This window comes from Eurytemora carolleeae, unplaced genomic scaffold, assembly GCF_000591075.1.
Source record: "Eurytemora carolleeae unplaced genomic scaffold, Eaff_2.0 scaffold75, whole genome shotgun sequence".
Lineage (NCBI taxonomy): Eukaryota > Metazoa > Arthropoda > Copepoda > Calanoida > Temoridae > Eurytemora > Eurytemora carolleeae.
Genome location: NW_019396178.1, coordinates 260,697 through 285,754, shown reverse-complemented (window position 1 = coordinate 285,754; position 25,058 = coordinate 260,697). Strand labels below are relative to the sequence as shown.

The following is a 25,058-nucleotide window of genomic DNA, read 5'->3' as shown; positions in this document are numbered from 1 at the left end:
AAATATTAAAACTTGTTTTTGAAAATATCTGAATAAATAAATATTCAAATTGATGATGTCAGAAAGCTTTCTAACTCCGATGTGAAGATTGTATTTACCCCGGCAAATCATTGGTGTAAGAGATCAGTCAGGTTCTTTACATTTTCACATTTCTGTCATTCAACTCATTTTTTTTCATTTCGCTCATTTATCATTATGCATTTATTTTGCGTGTTTTGTACATGTTTTCATTTTTCATATTTAGTTTAGTAATTTTTTACATTTCTTTCATTTTTTGTTTCTTTTCACTCATGCATTTATTTTGTGTGTTATGTACATTTTTTTCATTTCATATTTCGTTTAGTTCAGTAATTTTTTACATTTCTTTCATTTTTTGTTTCTTTTTACTCATGCATTTATTTTGTGGTTTGGTACATTTTTTCATTTTTCATATTTCGTTTAGTTTAGTAATTTTTAACATTTCTTTCATTTTTTGTTTCTTTTCGCTCATTTATGCATTAGTTTTGTGTTTTTTGTACATTTTTTCATTTTTCATAATTCGTTTTATTTGGTAATTTCGTTCATTTCATTTATTTTTGTTTCTTTTCGCTCATTTATGCACTTCTATAGTTTTATTTTCCTCATTTAATATATTATTTACATTTTTCATTTCTTTATCTATATATATTTAAAGTTGTAATCTCTGTTTGGGTGTTTGTTTGTTTGTTTGTCAGATCATAACCGATTTTCCTCAAATTTTGATTGGGGGCACAAGTAATGTCTTGGCGACATGGCATTCTTTACAATGTATGCAACTAAATAAGGAAACACGCTCTAATTATTAGTTCTCTCATCTTTGTATCATGGCAGCATGATGTGAACCTTTGATATTTCAAACTAAGTATAAATTTTTCAAGTTGCCAATAAATAAGGATTATGAAACTAGAGTTTGGGGCAAGTGTTCACTTTCAGTACCTTTGTTTGTATAGTGATGATAACACTGTACTGTGGGGATCCTGGTCTGTGATTGGTCCAAACAACTCATTCTGGTTTGGAGGGGATACTGCATATTCAGAAGCATTCAAACAAATAGGCAATATAATCTTTATATTTGATAGAATGTTTTTTAACCTTATGTTATCTATTCTCTTTATCTACTCAGGACCCTAAAAATAAAAAATTATTTTATTGCTGGCAGAAATAAACTAGATATATCCTTGAATTTATTTTTTTAAAGTAATTTATTACTTTGATATATAAAAAAAGTTGATGTAAATGGTATAACCTCTGTTTCGTTATTCCCTTAAGCAGGTTTAGTCTGTATTATATCTGTAAATGAGCAGTGAAGACTGAAGAGGAACAATCTGAAATTGTTTATTTCCATGAATTGTCTCATATTACTACATTATAAAGATTAGTATGCAATCCCACATGAACCATTAACATACTTTTTACAGATTTATTTACTACAAATTACCTAGTAGGGATTAACCCTATCCCGATTGAGCTATTTTTGTCTAATATTGAGGGGGGGGGGGTCCCCCATATGATTTTTCCCTTAAGAGTTGAGGTAGGGGAGTGCGGTACTTGTCCCAAGTCCAACTTTTCAAGGCCTGCTCATTAAAAAAAGAAAACTTTATTTGTTAGGGTGTAAGGGAGTATTTTTAAAAAGTTTTAAAGTAAGTAAAAAAAAATTTCAATAATAGTTAGTTTTATATGTTTATTATATCCATTTACAATTTATAAAAAGGTTATTGACCATTTCTGATTTTTTTGAATCACCGACTCGCCGTTTGACCGTCCTCCACCCTACCATATGCATCAATTAAAAAAAATTTAGAAAAATTTGTTTAAAACTATTTTGATGGGGGTGAGAACATCCCCCCCCCCCCAATCGTGATAGGGCTAACATACTGAAACAAATTATCATTCAGAAAGACGATTTTAAATTCGTCAGTCTCCTCTCATATTGGGACACCCTCTATATTCTAATTTGTGTAGGAGAAAAATATGGCCCGTTCAGCATGGCAGCTATACCTATAGGTTAGGGCATGATCAATTTTTTCTGATATTAACTAAATTATCATATGAGGCACCATTTTAAAATCAATGTTTGGTAAAACAGATCGGGACCGAATTTAATGAATTTGAGCAAGGTCGCTACTGAATATGAACCACCGATTCAAAGATTAAGATTAAGGAAGGATTTGAATTAGTGGTTCAAATTTGAACCGGATGGAAGTTTAAATTAATAAAATTGGGCCCCTGATTTATTACTGAATAGAAACTAATTTTACACTTCTTACTGATTTCAATTAAATTTTAACAAATGCAAAATAGGTTCAAATCATGAATTTTGATATTCTTTAATTTGGCAGCAGTACATTTTGAAACATTTACATTAAAAACAACATTATACTTGTTAAAACAGTATACATTTAAAGATATTTTACATTTGAAAACATTTTACATTTTTATACATTCTTTTACATTTTAAAACATTATACATTTTTAAAAAATTCTACATTTTAAGACACTTCTACATTATAATACACTTCTACATTTTAAAATATTTAACATTTTGAAACATTTACATTTTGAAACATTTTACATTTAAAAACATTTTACGTTTTGAAACATTAAACATTTTGAAATACTATACATTTTGAAACATTATACATTTTAAAACATTATACATTTCAAAAATTTTACATTTTAAAATGCCTTTCTAAAAACATTTTACATTTTAAAACATTATACATTTCAAAACATTATACATTTTGAAACATTATACATTTTAAAACATTATACATTTTGAAACATCATATATTTTGAAACATTTTACATTTTAAGACACTTCTACATTTTAAAATACTTTACATTTTAAATCATTTTACATTTTTAATCATTTACATTTTGAAACATTATACAATTTTAAACATTTTACATTTTGAAACATTTACATTAAAAACAACATTATACTTGTTAAAACAGTATACATTTAAAGATATTTTACATTTGAAAACATTTTACATTTTTATACATTCTTTTACATTTTAAAACATTATACATTTTTAAAAAATTCTACATTTTAAGACACTTCTACATTATAATACACTTCTACATTTTAAAATATTTAACATTTTGAAACATTTACATTTTGAAACATTTTACATTTTAAGACACTTCTACATTTTAAATCTTTTTACATTTTTAAACATCATACAATTTTAAACATTTTACATTTTGAAATGTTTTACATTTTACATTTTGAAATGTTTTACATTTTAAAACATTATACGTTTTAAAATATTATAAATTTTGAACATTTTACATGTTTAAACATAACAAATTTTGCAACATTATACAATTTTAAACATTTTACATTTTGAAACACTATACATTTTGAAACACTATACATTTTGAAACATTATACCTTTTAAAACTTATGCAATTTTAAATATTTTACATTTTAAAATGCCTTTCTAAAAACATTTTACATTTTAAAACATTTTAAAATTGTTGTGCCTGGTACAGGTGCCTACCAACCAAACTGGTTTATGAAATATCAACATGTACATCCAGGAGAGGCAGTGGAAATACACAAAGATGTTAAAAGCCAAAAGTAAGAACATTTTTTTGTTAGACGCCTGACTTGTAATGTTATTCCGTGAATTTTGCCGAAGAATATTCATGTGTGTTCTCTAAAGTGTGTTCCCAAAAATTGCACGATATTATATTGTGCAAGTTTATCTCAAAATCCACTTCGAGATCTTTGTCAGATTAACGTTTGGTTTGATTTGATGGTTTGGTTTGGTTTGGTTTGATTTGATGGTTTGGTTTGGTTTGGTTTGGTTTTTATTGATTTGACTTTACTTGACTTCATATTTTATTTTATTTTTTAAATTCCTAAAATAATTGTTTAAGATCCCTTGGTATACACTGGGGTACCTTCAAGCTGACTGTTGAGAACTACCTGGAGCCTCCTAAACTACTTGACACCTACCTGAACAACAACAATATTCCTACAGATGACTTTGTTACGGTCAATATCGGTGGATCAGTGGAACCATAGTTCTTCTACCATGACACTTTCTTCAATGTTTCAAATACTCAGTCATTATTTCTTACTTTCACTATTATTGCGAAGCACAACGTCACTTTGATGAAATTTTCGGGATTTTTTTACTGTGATTGACTACGAATATTATTGATTATTGCATCTTAATAACTTAAAACTTTTACCTTTCCTTGGACTTATGTAATTATTGATTGAAAATTTGCACAAAATTAGAATAAGAAAATATGATTAATTGATTAATGTTTTTTAACGAGTATTTACTGATTATTTAACTTAAGAAACATATAATGCAAAGTAAGATTTAGTTAATATTTAAAAAGTAGGTGGTTAATAATTAATTATTGTGACATTTGATCTACCTAGAAAGAAAATGTTGAACCTGGATCTTGAGATCCTACTGGCGGGTGAGGCAGGAGAAGACTGGATTAAGGAGAATTCTGACAGGAACCGGAATTATTTTTTAAAAATCCCTTTTATTAAAAAATATCTAGGATCCATATCTGCCAGATTGATGATAGAAAATCAAAATCAAACCTGGTCTCAATCTTTATGATTTAATTTACGTCACGTTTGATTGATTTATTTTTATATTTTTATATTAAACTTTAGGAAATGAAAGGTCAAACACTTAACACATTTGGATTTAAATATTTTTGTAATGTTAACCAAGACCCGGATCTATACTTCATTTCTAACAAAGAAACAAATCATACATTTTACATAATTTATTTTTCAAAACATTTCAATTCAGCTGATTTTTTTAACAAAACGTGAACGGAAATTTTTTTAACTAAACCTAATTTTTTGGAGTAAAAACAAATGATTGTACTTATTTAGTGCATTACTGCATTTATTTTGGCAAAAGTGAACATTATTTCCAACTGCATTAGCAGAGTGTTCTTTTCTTACACTGCACTTTCTTAAATTAGATAAATGCATTTCCAATTTCCATGATTAAACATTTCGAAAACTCTCTTCTTTTTTTAAATATAAATCCGTGTAGAATATGTACAAGTATACAGGAACCGGAATCCAGCTTACTGCACCTTGTAGGGAGGCATAATAAAAAAACGGATGGGATTGGATTGGATGGGATGGGATGGGATGGGATGGGACTTGGTATCATGGCATGGGACGGGACGGGATTGTATTAAAACTTTTGTTTAAGAGTTCTTAAACTAGGCCGACCACCATCTTTGTTGTTTGTCAAAATTAACTTAATGAACACTAATTTAATTATGTTGACAAATAGAACTGTTGGGTCCTGTGCTTACACATACAAAACCTCAGGTTTGTATATTTCTATCCTCTTAATTGTCTTGCAAAACAAAAAGCTGTACATGAACAAAATGTAATTTTATGAATTCTGAGAAAAATCGTTTAGATATATTATTACAATTTAATTAATCAAAGATATTTGAGTACTACCAAATACCTTTTTAAAATTAAGATAACTTTGACCAGTGCTTTTCGGCCTGAAACCATTCCATTGTACTTCTTTTTTAGAAGACTTGATTATTATCTGAGGTCTTATGAATTGTCAACAACATTTGATATAAATTAAAGTTGAAATAGATTCAGTAAAGTACGTCCTTTTGGGAATTTTAATACTCTACTGTAAAATCTTTACAAATGATGTCTGCCCAGTTGTAGAGTTAGGGGAAGGAAATCAAAAAAAATTTAGAGCCTGATAAGATTGCTGGAAGTAGAGGTAAACCCCAGTATCTTTCTAGCCGGGAACAGAGTCCTGCTGGACCTAGAGGAAATTCTTAGTCGCATAATTTGATGCCGGGGAATCGGGGATCTTGATATAAAGGGAAAGTAGCTTGAAAATTTTCAGAAAAGGGGTAAGGTAGAATTAGAATTCTAGCAAAAGAATCGGAAGTAAATAAAAGCTCTAAGGCAGAAATCGGAAATGTTGGACGCAAGTAGATCTGCAGGTTGGAGTATTGTATTGTTTCAGGTGAACAGGTAGGTGAAGTCCAAGGTAGGGGTATATTCTTAGATTAGGCTCCTGTCAGGGAAGGAGAAGATGAATAGGTCGGGGGATGGTGAGGGAAGTGCAGGTCCAAAATTTTCCGGCGTTTGGCTTTATTCTGGTTGCCTGCGTTGAGGGAAAAACATAAGGCTCTAATTACCCCTTTGTTCCAATTTATATTTGGAAGGAGTACAGTTTTTATATTTCTTATAAAGGAGATATTGGTGAATTCCTCTAATGCTAGATCGGTGGTGTTGGAGAAACCGGTAGTGTATAGTTGTACACTTCTTTCTCCGTGCCATGACTAAATAAATAAGAAATTAATGTCATGTTTTTAAAGAAAACTTTTTATGAGTAAAAAAATGAAAGTGAGGAAATAATTAAGTTGGATTTTTTTTTATTTGAATTAAAGTATACTAAGAGTAGAAATAATTTAGAAAAATGTCTTTTATAGAGTTTATTTAAAAAACTAACTTTTTGTTGTTTTGAAAGGAAGTTAAAACTGTAAGTGTTTATGAAAAGCAAATAAAAGTTTTCTATTAGAAGTTATGTTATAAAAGAAAAAATACTATCCTTGTTACATAAGAAGAAATGGTTCACCTGAATGAAGGATGAAGACTGAAGTAAACTGAACTAGGGAGGTAGTAGAGGAGAGAGAGAGGGGCGAGGCCCCCCCCCCCCCAATGAGAAGGATACACGTCAGCAGTACAGTACATAAGAGAGTGAGAACTAACTCCCCTCGTACGCCAAAACAGAAAGTCGTCATCATTACATCGTTTAACCACTGGATCCAAGGGTCAGCGGCTAAACAACCAATAGATCAAGTAACATGATTTAAAGTAGAGCTTAAATAAAAATTAAGTTACATAAGATAATTAAAGTTGAAATGGATTCAGTAACATAAGATTAATTGAAGTTGAAATAGATTCAGTAAAATAAGATAAATTAAAGTTGAAATGGATTCCGTAACATGAGATAAATTGAAGTTGAAATAAATTCAGTAAAATAAGATAAATTAAAGTTGAAATAAATTCAGTAACATAAGATAAACTGAAGTTGAAATAAATTCAGTAACATAATATAAATTTAAGTTGAAATAAATTCAGTAACATAAGATAAACTGAAGTTGAAATAAATTGTAAGATATATTAAAGTTGAAATTATATAAGAAATGTAAGATAAATTAAAATTGAAATAAATGAACAAATATTTAAGATAATCTAAAGCTAAAATAGTTTAAGTAACGTAAGATAAATTAAAGTTAAAATTTTATTAAATAAAACAGAGCAATTAAATTTGAAATGAAATAAGATTTGTTGAAATATTGGAATAAACATAAGTTGAATAAAAGTTGTAAAAAATTGAGAAACATGAGATAAATTAAATTTAAATTGAAGAAGAAAAAAAAACATTTTTGAAATTGAACTAATAAATATTTGTAGGTGAGGTCTGCAGGATTACATTTTCTGTCTTCAACCCTGGAAACCCTTCCTTTAACATTCCTCACACAGGAAGTAAGTTTTATAAACTTTTAAATAAAATATTTATTATTAAATATATTTTTTATGTCAAGTGTTTTTTTAAGCTTTTTAAAAAAAACTTCCATGATTAATAAACTGAATTGAGAATTCTGTTTGCTTTTATTCAACTTTGCAATATCCTGTTTAAACAAACTTCGTTATTTAATGTTTTTGGTTAGTTTTTTTTGCATATTTTCTGTCAGGGTCAAAATTTGGCATTGTGGGAAAAAAGGAAATGTTTAGAATAAACAATTTTGAAAACATTTGTTCTTCTTACACAAAGCCAAAATTTGGCACTTAAAAACAAACAAACTCTTCACTTTTTTATGGATGCAATTCTTAACTGGGAGAGGGGGGGGGGGGGCAATTAGTTCTTTGGTCTATCAACCAGAGATTTTTGAGGGTTCTAAATTAAAAATTTGTTATAGGAGCTCGAAGTTTTGGTCAGTTTTTACACAGATCGTCTCAGGGACCATCATAGTATTATTCCACAAACTTTAAGGTTGGAATTTTTAAATAGTTATCCAATTGAAATGATTTATGTATTTTTTATTCATAATTATTTGTTCGAGAACGACATTCAATAAGTATTTTTTCTTATTTCTGATTTTCATTTTGGTAGTGGACAGGGTAACATATTCCCCCTGAGTTCTAACCCGTCTGAGTTGTCAGGGCATCTTACAATATTTGAAAGCCTTTTTACTTTTCACACATTTCTGGGGGATTTCAGAAATATGACTTTTACTAGAAGATTCAAACATTTTAGATTAAAAAAATTCTACATTTCGATTTTATATATATTTTCACATATTCAGTTCTAAAAAAGAAGTGCAAAGAAAAGAAGAAATATTTATAATAAAAATGAAGAAGGAAAAAATTATTACAATTACATTAATAAGATAAGGTTGAGAATATAGAACCTAAATTAGGGGGTAGAAACTTCTAACTACGGATCTAGGAATTTTAACCGTAAATGATGGACGTTTCTACTTTTATGTAATTCACCATAAGCGAAATTTTACAATTAAAAAAAAAACGAAGACAGCAATCTATTATTGTTTACTGGTAGCCACACGGACCAGGAAACTGGAGTGTACACTGTACAGAGTAAAAATTCAAATTGAAAATTTCATTTTCTGTGACTGTAACTTAGAAAATAAGTAATACTATTTTTGAAATTAAAAGACAATTTTTATCGTTTCTGCGGATAAAATAAGATAAGAAATGAATCGTCGCGTTGTGAATCGGACATGCACTCAACTAATAAAAATACGTCTACAGTCTTCAGTCCCTTTAATAATGTTTTTTAATCAGAGGTTTACAGTGTCTGTGTAAATCCTCCAACTTGAGTAGAGATCAGCTGGAGATTCTATTGGACAGGTTTCATTTTCTTCTGGGATCTTTTCTTTGCAGTTTACGTTGAACTAAACAATTACAGGACGCGAATTCATCTCTCAGCGTGAAAACTGTTATAGGGCAAGGCCAGGGGCGGATGCAGGATTTTATAAGTACGAAGAAAATATTTTTAAAGGAATCATTATTTTTTTTTTAAACCCCTGCATTTTTAGATTGTTCCGTGAGTTGATGGTGCAGCAACAAGTTGTCAGAGACAGAGCTGTCGTCTTCAATATTATATCTCATTCTTTATACAATAGGTCAGTTAAATTAGTATACAATAGGTCAGTTGAATTAGTTTAAAATAGGTCAGTTGATTAAGTATACAATAGGTCAGTTGATTGAGTATACAATAGGTCAGTTGAATTAGTATACAATAGGTCAGTTGAATTAGTATAAAATAGGTCAGTTGATTGAGTATACAATAGGTCAGTTGATTAAGTATAAAATAGGTCAGTATATAATAGGCCGATTAATTTAGTAAATTAGTAAACAATATGTCAGTTGATTTAGTAGTGTCAGTGGAAATGTATACAATTGGTCAGTTGATTTAGTATATTATAGGTCAGTTGATTTAGTTAATTTATATTATTGATCGGTCGATTTAGTTTACATTAGGTCGGTTATTTATTCTAAAATAGGTAGATTTATCTATTTATAGAGTTTGCAGGAAAAGAACCCGTGTCAAGTAGGACATTTTGTAATAACTCTTTCAATATTAATAGCAGCCGGTTCTATTTTTGAACGTAGACTCATATAATTTGTTAGGAGCAGGATATGAAGTCAGATTGTCGATATCTCTTTCCGGAGTCTTGGAACCTTTTTTTTTTATCAAGTTTTTGATGTCAAAACAGGGTGTCAAAAATTGCGTTTTTTTTGATTTTTTTTTAATTGCAAAAATTCACAAGTTCGGATCAAAAATGTCGGAGGAAAAGAAAAGATAAAATATTATTTATATTATTATCTAACACATTGATGAAAAAAAAAATTTCAAAAAATTAATTTTTTCAGGGGCTACGGGGTGTTTATATTATTTTTTTCTGACAAATCACCCTTTTTAGGCATTTTTCTCCCTTTTATAGATGGTGGCTGGTTCTAATTTTAAAAATAATGTTATATAATTACCTAGGAGCAGGATATGAAGTCAGATTACCAATATCTCTTCCCGGAGTCTTGGAACCTCTGAAAAGTGACCTCCGTCGGCTCCGATTTTTTATCTCCGGCCTCGTTGGACAAAAATAGCCAATTTAAAAAAAAACTCCTAATAGCCCATAAAATGAATGGAAAAAAATATCCAAGTTTTTGATGTTAAAACGGGGTGCCGAAAAGTGCTTTTTTTCGATACTTTTAAAAATGAAGAAATCAACTTATTACATTATATTTTCCTTTCTTTTACAGATAGTGGCCGGTTCCAATTACCTAGGAGCAGGATATGAAGTCAGATTACGGATATCTCTTCTCGGAGACTTGGAACCTCTAAAAAGTTACCTCCGTCGGTTCCGTTTTTTATTTATTAAACAATAGACCTATTTAATAACCAATACCCTATACACTGATAATGACTCCTAGATTACAGGTAGAAAATAAAGAGAAAAAAATTATCTCTTTCCGGAAAGGAACCTTGAATAGTAACCTGAGTCGGCTCCGAGTTTTTGTCCCCGACCTTGCTTTCTAATAATAAGCAATTTTTTAAATATATAGTCCAAATGATCTTAAAAACTAGAATATCTCACCTCTCAGTTTACCAGGATTGCCGAGATCTCTCTGATTTACAAGAAATGGATGGTTTGTGTGAAGACGGCCCATAACTCTGTCAAACCATCTAAATATGTTGCTTTATAATATTAAGATACAAAATTAGTGTTTTTAATTTCGAAGATTTTAAGGGATTCAAACTATACACACCTTTGAATAGTTTTATGAGCAACTCCGTAAAGAATACCCATGTCTCTGATTTCAGGCAAGTGATTACTGGGCGATATAGAAAATCATCAGAATGAGTGAATTGTTTTAAGACATAACAAGTTAAAAAAAAAGCGAAATAAATAACAGATTAATCACACCCTGCCTGTAATCGTTATCCTTGTACAATTTGTGCAATACTGCCGAGGTTATTGTATCCAGATGATGAGTCGTGATAGCACCAAATTCTGGGACAACATACGAGTTCCTTTTTAAAACAAGTTATTAAGAATTATTCTGCTTTAATTAACATGACTTGTCCTACCTGAACGCATAGAAGGATTGTGAATCCAATCCAAATGTCTGTTTAAACTCAATGTCCGTCAGCAAGCTTGGAAATATGAACTTGTTGAGATATTGAGTCCATACAGGATTTCCAGCGTACGGAGTTTGACCTACATAAACATAAGCACTTATTATGATAATGATTGATTAATAAATAAGACGATTGATTGATGAAACAAATGATTGAATGATAACCAGAGGATTATTTAAAAACCAAATGATTGATTAATAACTGTATGATTGATTGATAAACCGGATGATTGATTGATAAACTGGATGATTGNCTCCGCCACCTCCTCGTCCGCCATCTCCTCCGTCACCTTCTCCTCCGGCACCTCCTCCTCCGGCACCTCCTCCTCCGGCACCTCCTCCTCCGCCCCCTCCACCTCTGTCACCTCCACCACCTACTCCGCCAACACCTCCTCCGTCAACACCTCCACCTCCTACTCCACCATTTCCAAAGAGAGATCGTCTTCCATCTACGACAGCTTTCTCCGATCTACTACGCTTTACAGGGGTGTTTTCGACACCAGAATCCGCATGGCACCTGTCAACTTTATGAAAAGTTAATATAAATATTACGATAGACTGGGACTTATTTTAGTAAGAATTACATTTTCCCCCAGAATAGGGGAAAGAGGTCTATGTATATATTTATTTGAAAAATAATTAACATCAAATATAAATATGAAAACAGGTTGTTTGGTGTGGGGGAATTATGAAAAAAATGTATACCATCGTAAAGCCGTTGTGAGCCGTGCTTTAAAAAAAGAAAAATCCTGATAATGAATAATTTTCAGGTCTATGTATGTACTTGCTTAAACATATTTCCCCTGATCTTACCATGTCGCTTATAGCTGTTATTATACGGGGTTTCAAATTCACATTCTTCACATTTAAAAACCACTTTACATTTCTGTTCGTGTCTTTTAAAATTATCTTTCCGTGTGAAAGCCTTTTTACATGCTTCGCACTCCATGACTAATTGCATGTAATCCCCTTCTTTGATTACAATAAAAACAATAGTAGAAAACCGGTTTTTAAATGTAAACATGCGTACAATTGCAGTGCCATTGTACAGTATATAACTTCGGTAAGGTCACATAATTTTTACCTGATATAAACTTTCTCTCGGATATGTGATTAGTAGAACAGGAACAATGCCACCCTTCTATAAAGGGAAGACAACGAAGAAAAAAGATTAGTAAATTATATTTGCTTTACGGATGTTTTAGATAATAACTATAAATATTGTTTACTCTTTTATTTTCCTAAAATGTTTCTTATTAGTTATCAATGAAAGACATAGACGAAAATAACTTTAAAAATCTGTCTTCCACATTTATAAATTGTATTTTAGGATTTAATTTAAGATTGAAGAAAGAAAATCGGAGGTCACTCCACAGAGGTTTAAAGTCTCCGTAATCTGACTTCATATCCTGCTCCTAGATAATTAAAACCGGCCACCATCTGTAAAAGAAAGGAAAATATAATGTAAAAAGTTGATTTCTTCATTTTTAAAAGTATCGAAAAAAGCACTTTTCGGCACCCCGTTTTAACATCAAAAACTTGGATATTTTTTTTCATTCATTTTATGGGCTATTGGGAGTTTTTTTTTTAAATTGGCTATTTTTGTCCAACGAGGCCGGAGATAAAAAATCGGAGCCGACGGAGGTCACTTTTCAGAGGTTCCAAGACTCCGGAAAGAGATATCGACAATCTGACTTCATATCCTGTTCTTACCAAATTATATGAGTCTACGTTCAAAAATAGAACCGGCTGCTATTAATATTGAAAGAGTTATTACAAAATGTCTTACTTGACACGGGTTCTTTATGCATACGGTTGGTCGGTTAATTGTTCTTCTACTGTGTAATTATTCCATAACATGGACTTAATGCAGATTGCAGACCTATAAAGACCAACAATTGCAAGAAAAGAATGCTTCATTGGGACCAGTGCATTTTGTTTTTCACTGTAATTTAGCAAAATTTTGTTTTCATTCGATATAGATCGCTGTTTCTATCTTAAGTTCAATTTCAGATTTGAATTTGCAAAAACTCTAGAAACCCAGATTACAGTTGGATTCCTCCAGGTAATTTAATGTCACTTATTTATCCAAATATTTAACCCGTTTTTTATTGATTTGATTTATTTATTTTTGATTTATCTATGGAATTGTGAAGATAATGATTGGATTGGATTGGATTGGATTGGATTGGATTGGATTCGGCTGAATTTGGCTGGGTGTCGCGCTGACAAAAGGAATCGGACCGGTGACATGGCTCAAATTTGGTCGTGTGTCTGATGTTAGGTTTAAACTATGTCAGGCTGAAAAGCCTTCACCTATAAGGGATTGTGATGGCATACCCCTTGTAGGTCAAGGAGCTGTTGGACACTTCCCTAGCTGTATGATATTATATGATATGATATGAAAGATTAACTGAATATCTGAGAAATCGATTGATTAGTGGTAAGTGATTAATTGATTGATTGATTTATTGATCAGGCTGGTGAGGGTGAGAAGGATCCCAGGAACCTGGTGAACATCTTCAACTGTTCCTCCTTCATCCTCGACAACTTCAACGTTGACCATCTCAGGGAGGACATCTTCGAGAGTTTAGCAGTTTATTTTCCAATAGGTCAGCTGTCTTTATATTAAAGGGAGTGTTCGCTAAAAATAAAAAGAAAGATAATAAAACCGTAAGAAGATTAGCATTTAAATATGATGTTTTTGTGAAGAGAATGTGATGCAATCCGTTCTACAGACACAACCAATAATGCATTTAAAAACTGTTTTCCTTTAAGTATTATTTGGATACTCATCTTTAAGATTACATACAGACTTTTGTTATTAAAAATTGTTATTATTACTATTAATATCATATTTATTATCAAACTTATCAACTATAATTGTTTTCTAATTTTTTAGATTTCACTCCACCCAAGGGATTAACAGTATCTGTCAGCAAGGTAAGACTGGTTTAGAATGGTTGTTTGCTAAAATAGATTGTTTTAGAGATATTTTTAATAGGTTCATTGTCTGTCTTTCCATTGGTTTATTTGTATTATTTATCCTTTCTTTTATTGTTAATCCTTTTTTATTTTATTTAGTATATTCAATTATTAGTCTTTTTGTTCTTTATTAAGGGAATCATTATTTTCCCATTCATACATTCATTCTTTTCTCATTCATTGGTCATTATATCAATTTATTCTTACAATTTTCTTCCTTGTCTGTGTAGCATAAATGCGCAAGTCATTTCTACAGAATATCATAGATAAACCACTATCAATTTTCCAGGAAATAAAAAAGAGCATCTCATTCATCCTTATCAGACAAAGGTTTAAAGGGTACCACTGTGAATCGGACATCCCACTCTATAAATGGAGGGTTATTTAAAATTACGTTTTCAGTTCTTTAAATATATTTTTCTAAATAATTATTCAGGAAGATTTGATCCTGAGTTTAAGACGAGGAATAACCCACCCTGGTCTGCTGGAATTTAGTGTTCCTTTGTTCATGGAGAAACTAGATAGTGAGCTAGAATCAGCAAAGGTTGGGTTTTAACCCCTTTTTAGATAGTAAGGAACCGAAACCTGGATTTAAGCTCTGATTTTATAATCCTTACTCTTATATTCATATAAGCTGGTGTCGAAGTTATTTGATGTTGAAAACAAAGAAGTCTGCTACATCAAAAAGTCGATATATCGGAGATATTGGGATAAAAACTTGAGAGTTAAGGCTAGGTATAATTTCCGTTTTTTATAAACAGTTTGCACCAGAGAAAAGGTTGATTGTTTAAATCTTTTTAGACTTTAAGGAACCGAAAACCCGACTAAAACTCTGATTTTCTAATTCTTATCCTGATATCCGTATATCTAAAAAGCTGGTGTCGGAAGACAAAGTAGTCTGCTAGATCAACTGGTCAAGGTTTACACAATCAGATTGCTAAAATTATGAGTTTTAAGTGTTCCCTTTTTCTTAAAAAAACTTCACTAGAGCAACGGCTGTTTTTTTCCTTTGTAGACATTAAGGAACTTAAAAATCTATTCAAATTCGGATTTTCTAATCCTTATATCTTTGCAAGCTGGTGTAGACATTTGATATTTCAATTTTGGATTCTGTTAGATCAAATGTTCAAAGTTTGAAGTATCTAAGGTTCATCAGGCTGCAAAGATAAATGTAATTTCCCATTTGAAAAATAATATTTAATGTTCATTTGAAAATCTAGATTGATAGTGTGGAATCTCTTTGCGAGCTGGTTAAAAGATGTTCCGAAGCAGAGGGAGGGAAGGTAGATTGGTTAAAAGACAATGGGGTAAGTACCAAGTATAAATTAGTGAGGGAGGGAAGGAAGATTGGTTAAAAGACAATGGGGTAAGTACCAAGTATAAATTAGTGAGGGAGGGAAGGAAGATTGGTTAAAAGACAATGGGGTAAGTACCAAGTATAAATTAGTGAGGGAGGGAAGGCAGATTGGTTAAAAGACAATTGGGTTAGTACCAAGTATAAATTAGTGAGGGAGGGTAGGCAGATTGGTTGAAAGACGATGGGTAATTACTAAGTATAAATTGGTTAGATCCTATGTATGTTTATATCCTAAAAGATACTGAAACTAGGAACTGTGTGTAATTTGTATATATGTTTATATTGTAGAGATACTGGAACTAGGCACTGTGTAATGTGTATATATAAATATATATAATATTGTAGAAGATACTGGAACTAGGCACTGTGAAATGTGTATGTATAAATATATATAATATCGTAGAAGATACTGGAACTAGGCACTGTGTAATGTGTATATATAAATATATTTATTGTTGTAGAAGATACTGGAACTTGGCACTGTGTAATGTGTATATATAAATATATATAATATTGTAGAAGATACTGGAACTATGTACTGTGTAGTGTGTATATATAAATATATATAATATTGTAGAAGATACTGGAACTAGGCACTGTGTAGTGTGTATATATAAATATATAATATTGTAGAAGATACTGGAACTAGGCACTGTGTAATGTGTAAATATAAATATATATGATATTGTAGAAGATACTGGAACTAGGCACTATGTATATATAAATATATATAATATTGTAGAAGATACTGGAACTAGTCTGGAACGGATTAAAGAAAGAACTGCTGGGGATACGGGTCCAGGCTACGGAACAGCTTGTTTTCCAGATCAGACAATTACTCACAAGAGTTAGGTATCAAAACCATGTACTTATTAATTCATGTCAAACTAAAGTAAATTGAATATTGTTAATTATTTGAAAACTTTGAAAACCGTTGAGATCTCTTGTGTTTAGTTACTTCCTGGAGACGGATGTTGGAGGATTGAGAACTCCGGATGCAGTTGGAGGTTGGAGGATGTGGTTTGGTTGGGTCTGGAGGGATCTTAAACCTCATCTTTCCGCAGCAGGAACCAGACTTATAGCTGGAGCTATTGATATCCTTGCATCTCTAGCAGGTAAAAAAAATTCTGTTCCGCTGCGCAACTGGTTTTGGTTACCTGAAAGCACTCACTAAACTTCATAATTATTGAAAAAGTAATCAAAATATTATTTTTATTTTTTAATTTTATGAATAGGAAGTGGAAAAGTGCAAGGTAGAGATGTGTTAAACAGTTCTCTGCCAGTTCTTCTCACCACGTGGAGATCAGCTCCGGAGGATGCCAGAAATCAGCTGATTTCCTCAATAAGTCAGCTGCTGGTTGCGTCTGCACAGACTGGTCCCGGGACGGATATCTCTGGGCTGGATGAGATTGTTGGTCTATACCTGGAGACAGGGAATTTGACCGGGCTGGCTGCTGCAACTGGGGTTCTTAGTTCACAACACAGGAGCATAAAACTTCATAAAATAGTTTAGTTTCATATAATATTTTATATTTTAATTTTAATTTTTTATGACAATATTGAAGGGTGTCACTTTATACTACATGTTTAACCATTTCCTTATCGTCAAATTACACTAAATATTTTTTTTCAAGTTTGTTGAATTAAGGACTGAATTGTGTGCGAGTCTCCTAGACCATGTGAAGAATAATAAACCCTGTGGACCTGCACTAGTTTATCTGGCAAAGTAAGAATATTACGGACGCACAGTGTTAAAAACAGGCTCTTCATTTCTTCTTAAAAATCTTGAACAGTGCACCATTTTTTCAGCTTTTCCCTATGGCCCAATTTAATAGTTCTAGTTTATTCTTTCTTGTCCTTTTTTATTTGTCTCGTCCTCTTTTTTCCCCTTCTTTTCCTACGAGCTTTATTATATAGAATATAGATGTATTGTATATTTATCTAGGTGGGATACTGAGCTAGTGAAGGAGAATCTTGTTCCCAGGTTCCTGGAGCTGGGGGAGCAGGGTTTATTACCGTTGGCAGATATACAGGTATACTCATTCATCTATCATTACCCCGTGTATCACAGCGCCTAGAAACATAATTAACAAGGCCTATCCTAGAATATATTGATGTAAAAGTTTCTAGGATGCTGGTCTGCTAAATATATCCAGTGTGGCAGAGCGCCAAGAAACCTACTCTAGTAGTCCTATCCTAGAATATTTTTATGTAAATATTTCTAGGATGCTGGTCTGCTAAATATATCCAGTGTAGCAGAGCGGCAAGAAACCTACTCTAGTAGTCCTATCCTTGAATATATGTATTGATGTAAATGTTTCTAGGTTGCTGGTCTGCCTAATCTATATCGTTTAGTGGAGTGCCTAGAAACCTACTCCACAAGTTCTATCCTAGAATATATTGATAATATTTCATGGTTTGCTTAATCTATCCCTACCCCGTGTATCAGAGCGTCTAGAAACCTGCTCCAGTAGACCTATCCTAGAATATATTAATGTTAATGTTTCTAGGAGGCTGGTCTGTTAAAACTCTCTTTATCTATCAGAGCGCCTGGAAACCTAGTCTAGTAGTTCTCTCCTAGAATATATTGATGTTAATGTTTCTAGGATGCTGGTCTACTTAATCTATCACTACCCCGTGTATCAGAGCGCCTAGAAACCTACTCAACAAGTTCTATCCTAGAATATATTAATAGAGTAGCAAGCTATACATTCACAACTACAGATAGGTAGGATACCATGTTCTTCAGAAACGGATTCGGATCCTGGATCCGGATATGGATCAATCTCAAGAGTATTTGCTAATTTCTCAGCCAAAAACAAAAAAATTAAATATTTTCTCTTTTTTAAGTAATTTTTACGAAAAAACCCTGAGATTATTACATATTAGGAAGATATATTTTTTTATGTCTTTCAGAGTAACAGATTATTTTTTTAATGATTTGGTTGAAATTTGTCAATTAGATTTTTTGTCAGTTTTTTTTGCGCGGATCCAGATCTAGGGAGCTTTTAATTTTGTGGATCCAATTGATCCTGATCCTACGCACTGCTACCTAGGATCTAATAACAATATCATAGAATATATATATATCAGGATGAATCTATGTGAAGAGACGGGTTCTATCCTATCTTCTCTTCTCTCTTGGTCCTCTCGTCCTACTCTCACAAACTCAAGGTTAATCAAACTAGAAGTTCAACCTGACAAACTAATTTATGAAATTTTAAGTGACCCACCAAGTAATAAGTGCCATTAACTATTTACAACATGTCACGACCTTCTCCTTTTCTTTCAGAAAATTGACAACTTGCTGCCACAGTTTTTAAGAAAGGAAAAATATATTCTTGACAATTGGGTTATGAGATGATTGGGCTGGGATTTGTTCAGTTTTTAACAAACAAAAAATATATTGTTATTGCTGGAAACATCATCAGCAGTTCTTTTAGATTGTAAACACGTTTAAAACCTTCATTGAAATTTTCCAGCCAAGTGTTTGAAAAAGGAAGTTAAAATGTACCCTTCAGTTTGATATAAAGTAACCTGCCAATCATTAATTTTAGAAAGCATTTATTGAGTTTTTCCAGCCAATTGACAGTAAAAACTTCCACTTTAATTGCTGTTTTGATATTGATAACTTGAAAGTGAACATGCATACTCCTAGTGTTTTCCAGCCAATTGACAGTAAAAACTTCCACTTTAATTGCTGTTTTGATATCAGTAACTTAAAACTGAACATGCATACTCCTAGTGTTTTGAAAAAGGATGTTAAAATGAACCCTTTAGTTTGATATCAAGTGTAAAGTAACCTGGGGTTGGGGATTAGTTAGTTAAAGAATACATCCCGAACCCCCCTATAGTGTAGACGCCTCTGGTTCCGAAATTGAATTTTGTTGCCGGTAGGTCCATCACATCGTTCTGTACAGTACTGCAGAATCTTGCCTCAATCCTAGACGAAGAACATGTTCATGTACTCACAGATATTGGAATCTTAAATATGATACGAGAAGCTCACACTAATACAGGTCAGGCCCTAATCTTAATTACAGGTCTTTGCAGAATTCGGCATCTTTATCGTATCTAGGATATGTTTAGCGTCTTTTACTTTTAAAACTCGTTTCTTAGAGTAAAAGTAAAATAAAAGTTTGCCATTGTCTTAAATTGTCAATTAAAATTATTCTTTTTATTTTAAGAATTAGATTTGAAACTTATTTTTAATAATTTCCTATTTATCATCGAATCCTGATGAAAAAAGTTTAATTTATACATTTTTCTAGACAGTCCAAAATGACTCAAAATTCTGAAATCGATAGAATTAATATTCTCTAGGTTGTCTACTAGAACTAATATTCTCAAGGTTGTCTGCTAGAACTAATATTCTCTACGTTGCCTACTAGAATTAGTATTCTCTAGGTTGTCTGCTAGAACTAATATTCTCTACGTTGTCTACTAGAATTAGTATTCTCTAGGTTGTCTACTAGAACTAATATTCTCTAGGTTGTCTGCTAGAACTAATATTTTAGGTTGTCTACTAGAATTAATATTCTCTAGGTTGTCTACTAGAATTAATATTCTCTAGGTTGTCTACTAGAATTAATATTCTCTAGATTGTCTACTAGATTTAATATTTTCTAGGTTGTCTACTAGAACTAATATTCTCTAGGTTGTCTACTAGAATTAATATTCTCTAGGTTGTCTACTAGAATAAATATTCTCTAGGTTGTCTACTAGGATTAATGTTCTCTAGGTTGTCTACTAGAATTAGTATTCTCTAGCTTGTCTACTAGAATTAATATTCTCTAGGTAGTCTACTAGAATTAATATTCTCTAGGTTGTCTACTAGAACTAGAAGCTCTGGTTTCAAGTCTGAATCCCTCTGTTCTGAACAAACTACCAGAAATAGTTGACAAGGTAAACCAAAATATTAATTTCATCATCATGATTTTTCAAAAAGTTTCTAAAATTATTTCTCAGGTAATTGTTTGATTTGTTCAAAGAATGCGAATATTTTGTGATAACGCAGCATCAGAAAATTATTGCATCTTAAAGGGACTGTAAACGTAATTTCATGTGTCTGTCCATTTATAGAGTGGCATATCCGACGGTTCCATTTAAACCTTTGATTAACGAGATATCCTTGATTTTCTTGCTATGGTTTTTCTGTTAAAGTGATTTGAAGACTTATGCTGCAGAGACATTGAAGGAAACTCATTTTTACTCAGATGAACCATACTTGCAAAGTAAATGAAAAGTTACTTAAAATGACCTACAGTCCTTGTTAATGAAGATACTAGCCAAGATGTCCATTTACATAATAAATTGTATTTTTCCTTTATTTTCATTACTTTGTGAAGTTTTGGGATGACAAGTCTGAAGTATTGAAGTTGACACTGTCTTGTCGTTTCAATAGTTTATCAATAAACCTGCCAATAATCCTCAATATTCCGCTAAAATTCAATTATACTCTGTCTCACATGGTGTGGATTCATTAGGATGAATTTTAGCGCTTTTTTATACATTTATTGTTTTGAAAACTGAACCAAAGCGTATTCTAACTAATTGTCAAATAGTTTCTTTAAAAATATTTATCGAGTAGATTTGACTGCCCTACGTTTTTATGACAATTATTCGCCTCCCCAACTTTCGGCCTTACTCCACTTTTGATTCATTCTAAATAAAGTCTCGTCTAAACCTGACTTCAGATTTAATTTGGGCGGGGTTGGGTTGAGATGGATTTCATTCATTTTTGTGTAACAAAAAGTTCTTAAATGCTTAAAATTAATTTCAAAAATCTTCTTTTTTGAATTAAAGGATTTGTGTTTGAAAAGAATATGTAAAAAAAATCAGGTTTTGAGATTGAAAAAAGATTTTTAAAATAATAAGGATTTTAGTTTTCATTTCTATGTAATATATATTTAGGTTCTTGAACTACCAGCATCTTGGCAACTAAAGGCTAGCCTTGTCAATAAACTGCCACACCTCTCCTCTAAGCTGGAGGGGGTGGAGAGCCCCGAGGGAGTGGGACAGATCTCACACGCCCTCGTTCTAAACGGAAACCCATCGTGTTCAAACTGGATGAAGAAATTATTGCATTTATTAGACGATTCTGAAAAAGGTAGGAAACAAAATATTTTAATATGAAAGTACTGAAAAGATAAAGTAGCTAGTTCTAATACCTCTTCCGTTGTGCTTATCTTATCTTAAACCAGCAGTTGAACCAGTCATATCTAGTTAATCATTACACTTAATCTTCGATATTGGTTCTTAAGAATTAAAATCTTATTTGACCATTTCACTTAAATAATCATCAGTTAACTCTTTCAAGATGTGCGACCTCAACTTTCAAAATTCTAAATAGTTTGACAAAGATATCTTCATCATCATTATCAGCGAATAATTGGTATTGTTGCAGTTTTTAAACGAAGTGCATAAAATTACGTTAAAAGTCCGTCAAAATATTTATATTGTTATGCTGTTTAGGGTTACCTGCCGCATCATGCTTCAAGTATATGTTAAGCCCCGCCCCCTGGCTCCACCCTTCCTCATCCTTCCTATTCAAGCAGAGGGCGTGGTCCACCCTCCATCCTCCCCTTCTAACCTCGGCTAACCTTCCTAACAATATCAATCACCTGACCGCTCTTATAAACCTTCTACCCGAGGTTCCCCGCCCACTCCTGGAACCTGTAGTCCCCGCCCTACTCCCTCTGGTCACCAAGGCACTAAGGCAGGAGGCCACTGCTCTGTCTGCCTTGTCATGTTTGGTTGACCTCATTCAATCCTCACCCAACCTTGTCTCATCATATATTCATGATATTGGTAGGTTTACAATCCTCACCCAACCTTGTCTCATCTGATATTCATGATATTGGTAGGTTTACTATACAAACTAAAAGAAGTAAAATTTCACACATCGCATCGAAAAAAAGCTTGCTGCTCCAAAAACTCACATTTTTCGTGGCAACCAATAAGATATCATTAAACATTTCTTCTCATTGAATGGTAAATCATATTTCTGCATAAAAATAGCACAACAGATGAAGAACATTTTGAACTTTGGTTTTGTTGAAATTATTTTAAACAGCAAAGCTTTATTAAATATAGAAGAAATTGAACCGGATTCGTTTTTGGATATACATTGCAAATTCATATAGTAAGTACTAAGTAGCATTGAATTGAATTAAGTTTCAATGAAAAAAAACTAAATTGAGATTTTTAATCTTTCTACTTTTATGCTTGTTCTTATCCTCTTGAAACCTGAATGAAGAAACCTTACATTTTTCTTTTTGACGAAAACAAAATGTTTTGATAATTCTTTCTTTGATGCTGAAACATAAAAGGATTCAATAAGAATGATTTTTTGTACTTTTTCACTTTCACTTTCCAAATATGAAGTTTTAAGGAAAATAGAAAGTGTTGGATTCGGGGAATTTATTAAAGAGGGGGTAAAACGTACATGTTCATACCTTTTATTTATTTCTAACAACGGGGGGGGGGGGATTATATTCCCCTGAGTTAAATATTAAAGCCTGGTGCTAATATGGTTAATAGTATATAATGTAATGCATAATAGTGTTACAGCTCATTAATTCTACTACAAAATATAAATACAGCATGAAAACCAGAATCTAAGATTTTAATACAGTTATGCTGCAAAAGATTGCTGGTAAACATATTTTTAATTCAGGGTGCATGACGCCTCAGCTTTGTATTGAACTGCTATAGATCCAGATCGTTATGAATTTTTGTTCAATGTAGTTATCTCATTTTCTTTGATTCTCATTTTTTATCTAGATATCTAAGAACAAAAATGTTTCAGCTTTAAACTTTATTTTTCTACTCAGTTTATCTTTTTAATGTTGTTCGGTGTCAAGGTTGTGAGGTTTTTATATTCTGCTATGTAGAATTGAAAATGAAATTTTGTTCTTTAAAGGGACTATTCCCGATTTACAACAATACCTTAGACTGTGCATCGAGTAAAGAGAGCTCCATGTGTTTAAATCTTTTAAAAACCACTTGAATTCCTGTAAAACACAGTGTACGCTTGCGTACAATGTGAACTTAACCAAACTGATGTATCCCTTGATATTACCGAATATTTCACATGAAAAATTAGAAAACTTTAAGAATGAGTCCGACAACCTTGGTCAATTAAAGGTTTTCATGTTACCGTGAATCAGACATTGCCATCGTAGCACGGAGAGTCACTTGGCACACGAAAACATTTATTAAAATTTTAGTATAAGGCTGTTTTAAATTTATTCTTGACAATGAATATTTTATTTCTATATATTTGTATATTTTAGTTCCTCGCTGCCTAGATCTGTGTGTTCCCCCCTCCCCTCTCAATACAAGACTTAAAGCTCTAGGAACACTAACAAACAAATTATACTTCTTATTTTAACAAAACAAGCTGAGAACCAAGCATAACATGATTCAAGCCCCGAATTCTGGCTCCACCAGTTGATTTTTTATTTTATTATTATTGGGTTTGTCAATCCGCAAAGTTACAGTGCAAAACCAGTTTTTTTTAATAGTAACTGGATTTCAGACTGACCATTTTTAGTTAATTTTTGAATTTTGGCGGGAGGTTGAACTGAAAGGTAGAAAATGCATTTTTTCTCTCTTTTCCTTCAACACGATTTCCTCAGACTTTCAAAAGAAAATTTGAATTTTTAATTTCTAGTGGTTCAATTTTCAATTCTTCGACAATATCGGTAAAATATTTCCTTTGACACATTTTCTATGTTTATTCTAGGTTCCCAGGTGGTTTAAATGTAAAAATTTTAAATCTGTCAAAATATAACTTCATTCTCTTTATATTCTGGGTAAAACCACGGTGTCTGTTTACTAAGTAACTAATCACTTCCATAATAGTCTAATATTTTCTAATCTTGTGTCATTTCAATCTGATATCGAATACCTAAGTTTACAATATCAAAAGCTTACTCCAAAAGTTTGCAAAGATTGTGAATGGAATAGAAAACTTGAGTTTGAGGCTATTGTCAACCTTTTTTATGTTCTTTTGTGTTTAAAAACAGGGCCGTTATGGGGGGGGGGGTGCAACGAGACACCCCACCCACCATACACCAGATCAAAGGAATAGAGTCTTTGCCGCAAACTTCAATTTTTCAATCCCTGAATGTAATACTTTAATATTTCAAACTAAGGTTATTTAATCTAACAAAATTTATTTTTAAGTTTGAAATATTGAAAGTCTACGACGTTGGGTTGCAAAGATATAGAAATTGGACAATGCCTCAATTCCTTTAATGTGAAATTAGTGCTATTTTCCCATAACTACAAAAAACAGTTTCGGGCCTGTTATTCAAAAAGGTTTAAGTTTATTTTTATGTTTATTTTAATTTGTGTGTTTGTTAGTTTGTTTACATTCCCTGGGATCGATATCCAGCACAGTTACTGTCACCCTGGCCAGTTATTCTATTCTATTCTATTCTATTCTATTCTTATTCTATTCTTATTCTAGGACCATAA

The 25,058-nt window shown here is 31.9% G+C and overlaps 2 protein-coding genes and 2 long non-coding RNA genes across 4 annotated transcripts in view; 2 read left to right on the top strand and 2 right to left on the bottom strand.

Moving 5' to 3' along the window:
* The window catches only part of LOC111697319 (N-acyl-phosphatidylethanolamine-hydrolyzing phospholipase D), a 15,300-nt gene extending 10,874 nt beyond the window's left edge, over positions 1–4,426 (top strand). The window contains exons 4-8 of the mRNA XM_023467273.1: positions 63–131; positions 969–1,072; positions 1,981–2,022; positions 3,517–3,604; positions 3,907–4,426. Of these exons, the coding sequence (XP_023323041.1) occupies positions 63–131; positions 969–1,072; positions 1,981–2,022; positions 3,517–3,604; positions 3,907–4,054 (451 nt within the window). The 3' untranslated portion in view covers positions 4,055–4,426. The remainder of the gene's footprint in view (positions 1–62; positions 132–968; positions 1,073–1,980; positions 2,023–3,516; positions 3,605–3,906) is intronic.
* LOC111697322 (uncharacterized) lies at positions 4,415–25,058 on the top strand. Its single transcript, XM_023467274.1, has 26 exons — positions 4,415–4,504; positions 5,064–5,113; positions 5,313–5,350; positions 7,481–7,552; positions 7,987–8,060; positions 8,873–8,938; positions 9,127–9,213; positions 13,244–13,295; positions 13,710–13,842; positions 14,133–14,173; positions 14,652–14,759; positions 15,436–15,522; positions 16,315–16,424; positions 16,527–16,687; positions 16,808–17,057; positions 17,221–17,298; positions 17,518–17,605; positions 18,179–18,300; positions 18,666–18,746; positions 19,470–19,591; positions 20,398–20,477; positions 21,486–21,681; positions 22,047–22,382; positions 23,870–23,932; positions 24,945–24,998; positions 25,051–25,058. Exons 1-26 carry the CDS (start codon positions 4,431–4,433, stop codon positions 25,056–25,058), a joined length of 2,631 nt encoding a protein of 876 aa, XP_023323042.1. The 5' UTR covers positions 4,415–4,430.
* On the bottom strand, positions 9,995–10,431 carry LOC111697321 (uncharacterized). The gene is made up of 2 exons (XR_002764265.1): positions 10,373–10,431; positions 9,995–10,135 (listed from the first exon to the last, which is right to left on the bottom strand). It is a non-coding gene; the product is annotated as an uncharacterized LOC111697321 (long non-coding RNA).
* On the bottom strand, positions 10,618–11,477 carry LOC111697320 (uncharacterized). The gene is made up of 3 exons (XR_002764264.1): positions 11,181–11,477; positions 10,859–11,123; positions 10,618–10,775 (listed from the first exon to the last, which is right to left on the bottom strand). It is a non-coding gene; the product is annotated as an uncharacterized LOC111697320 (long non-coding RNA).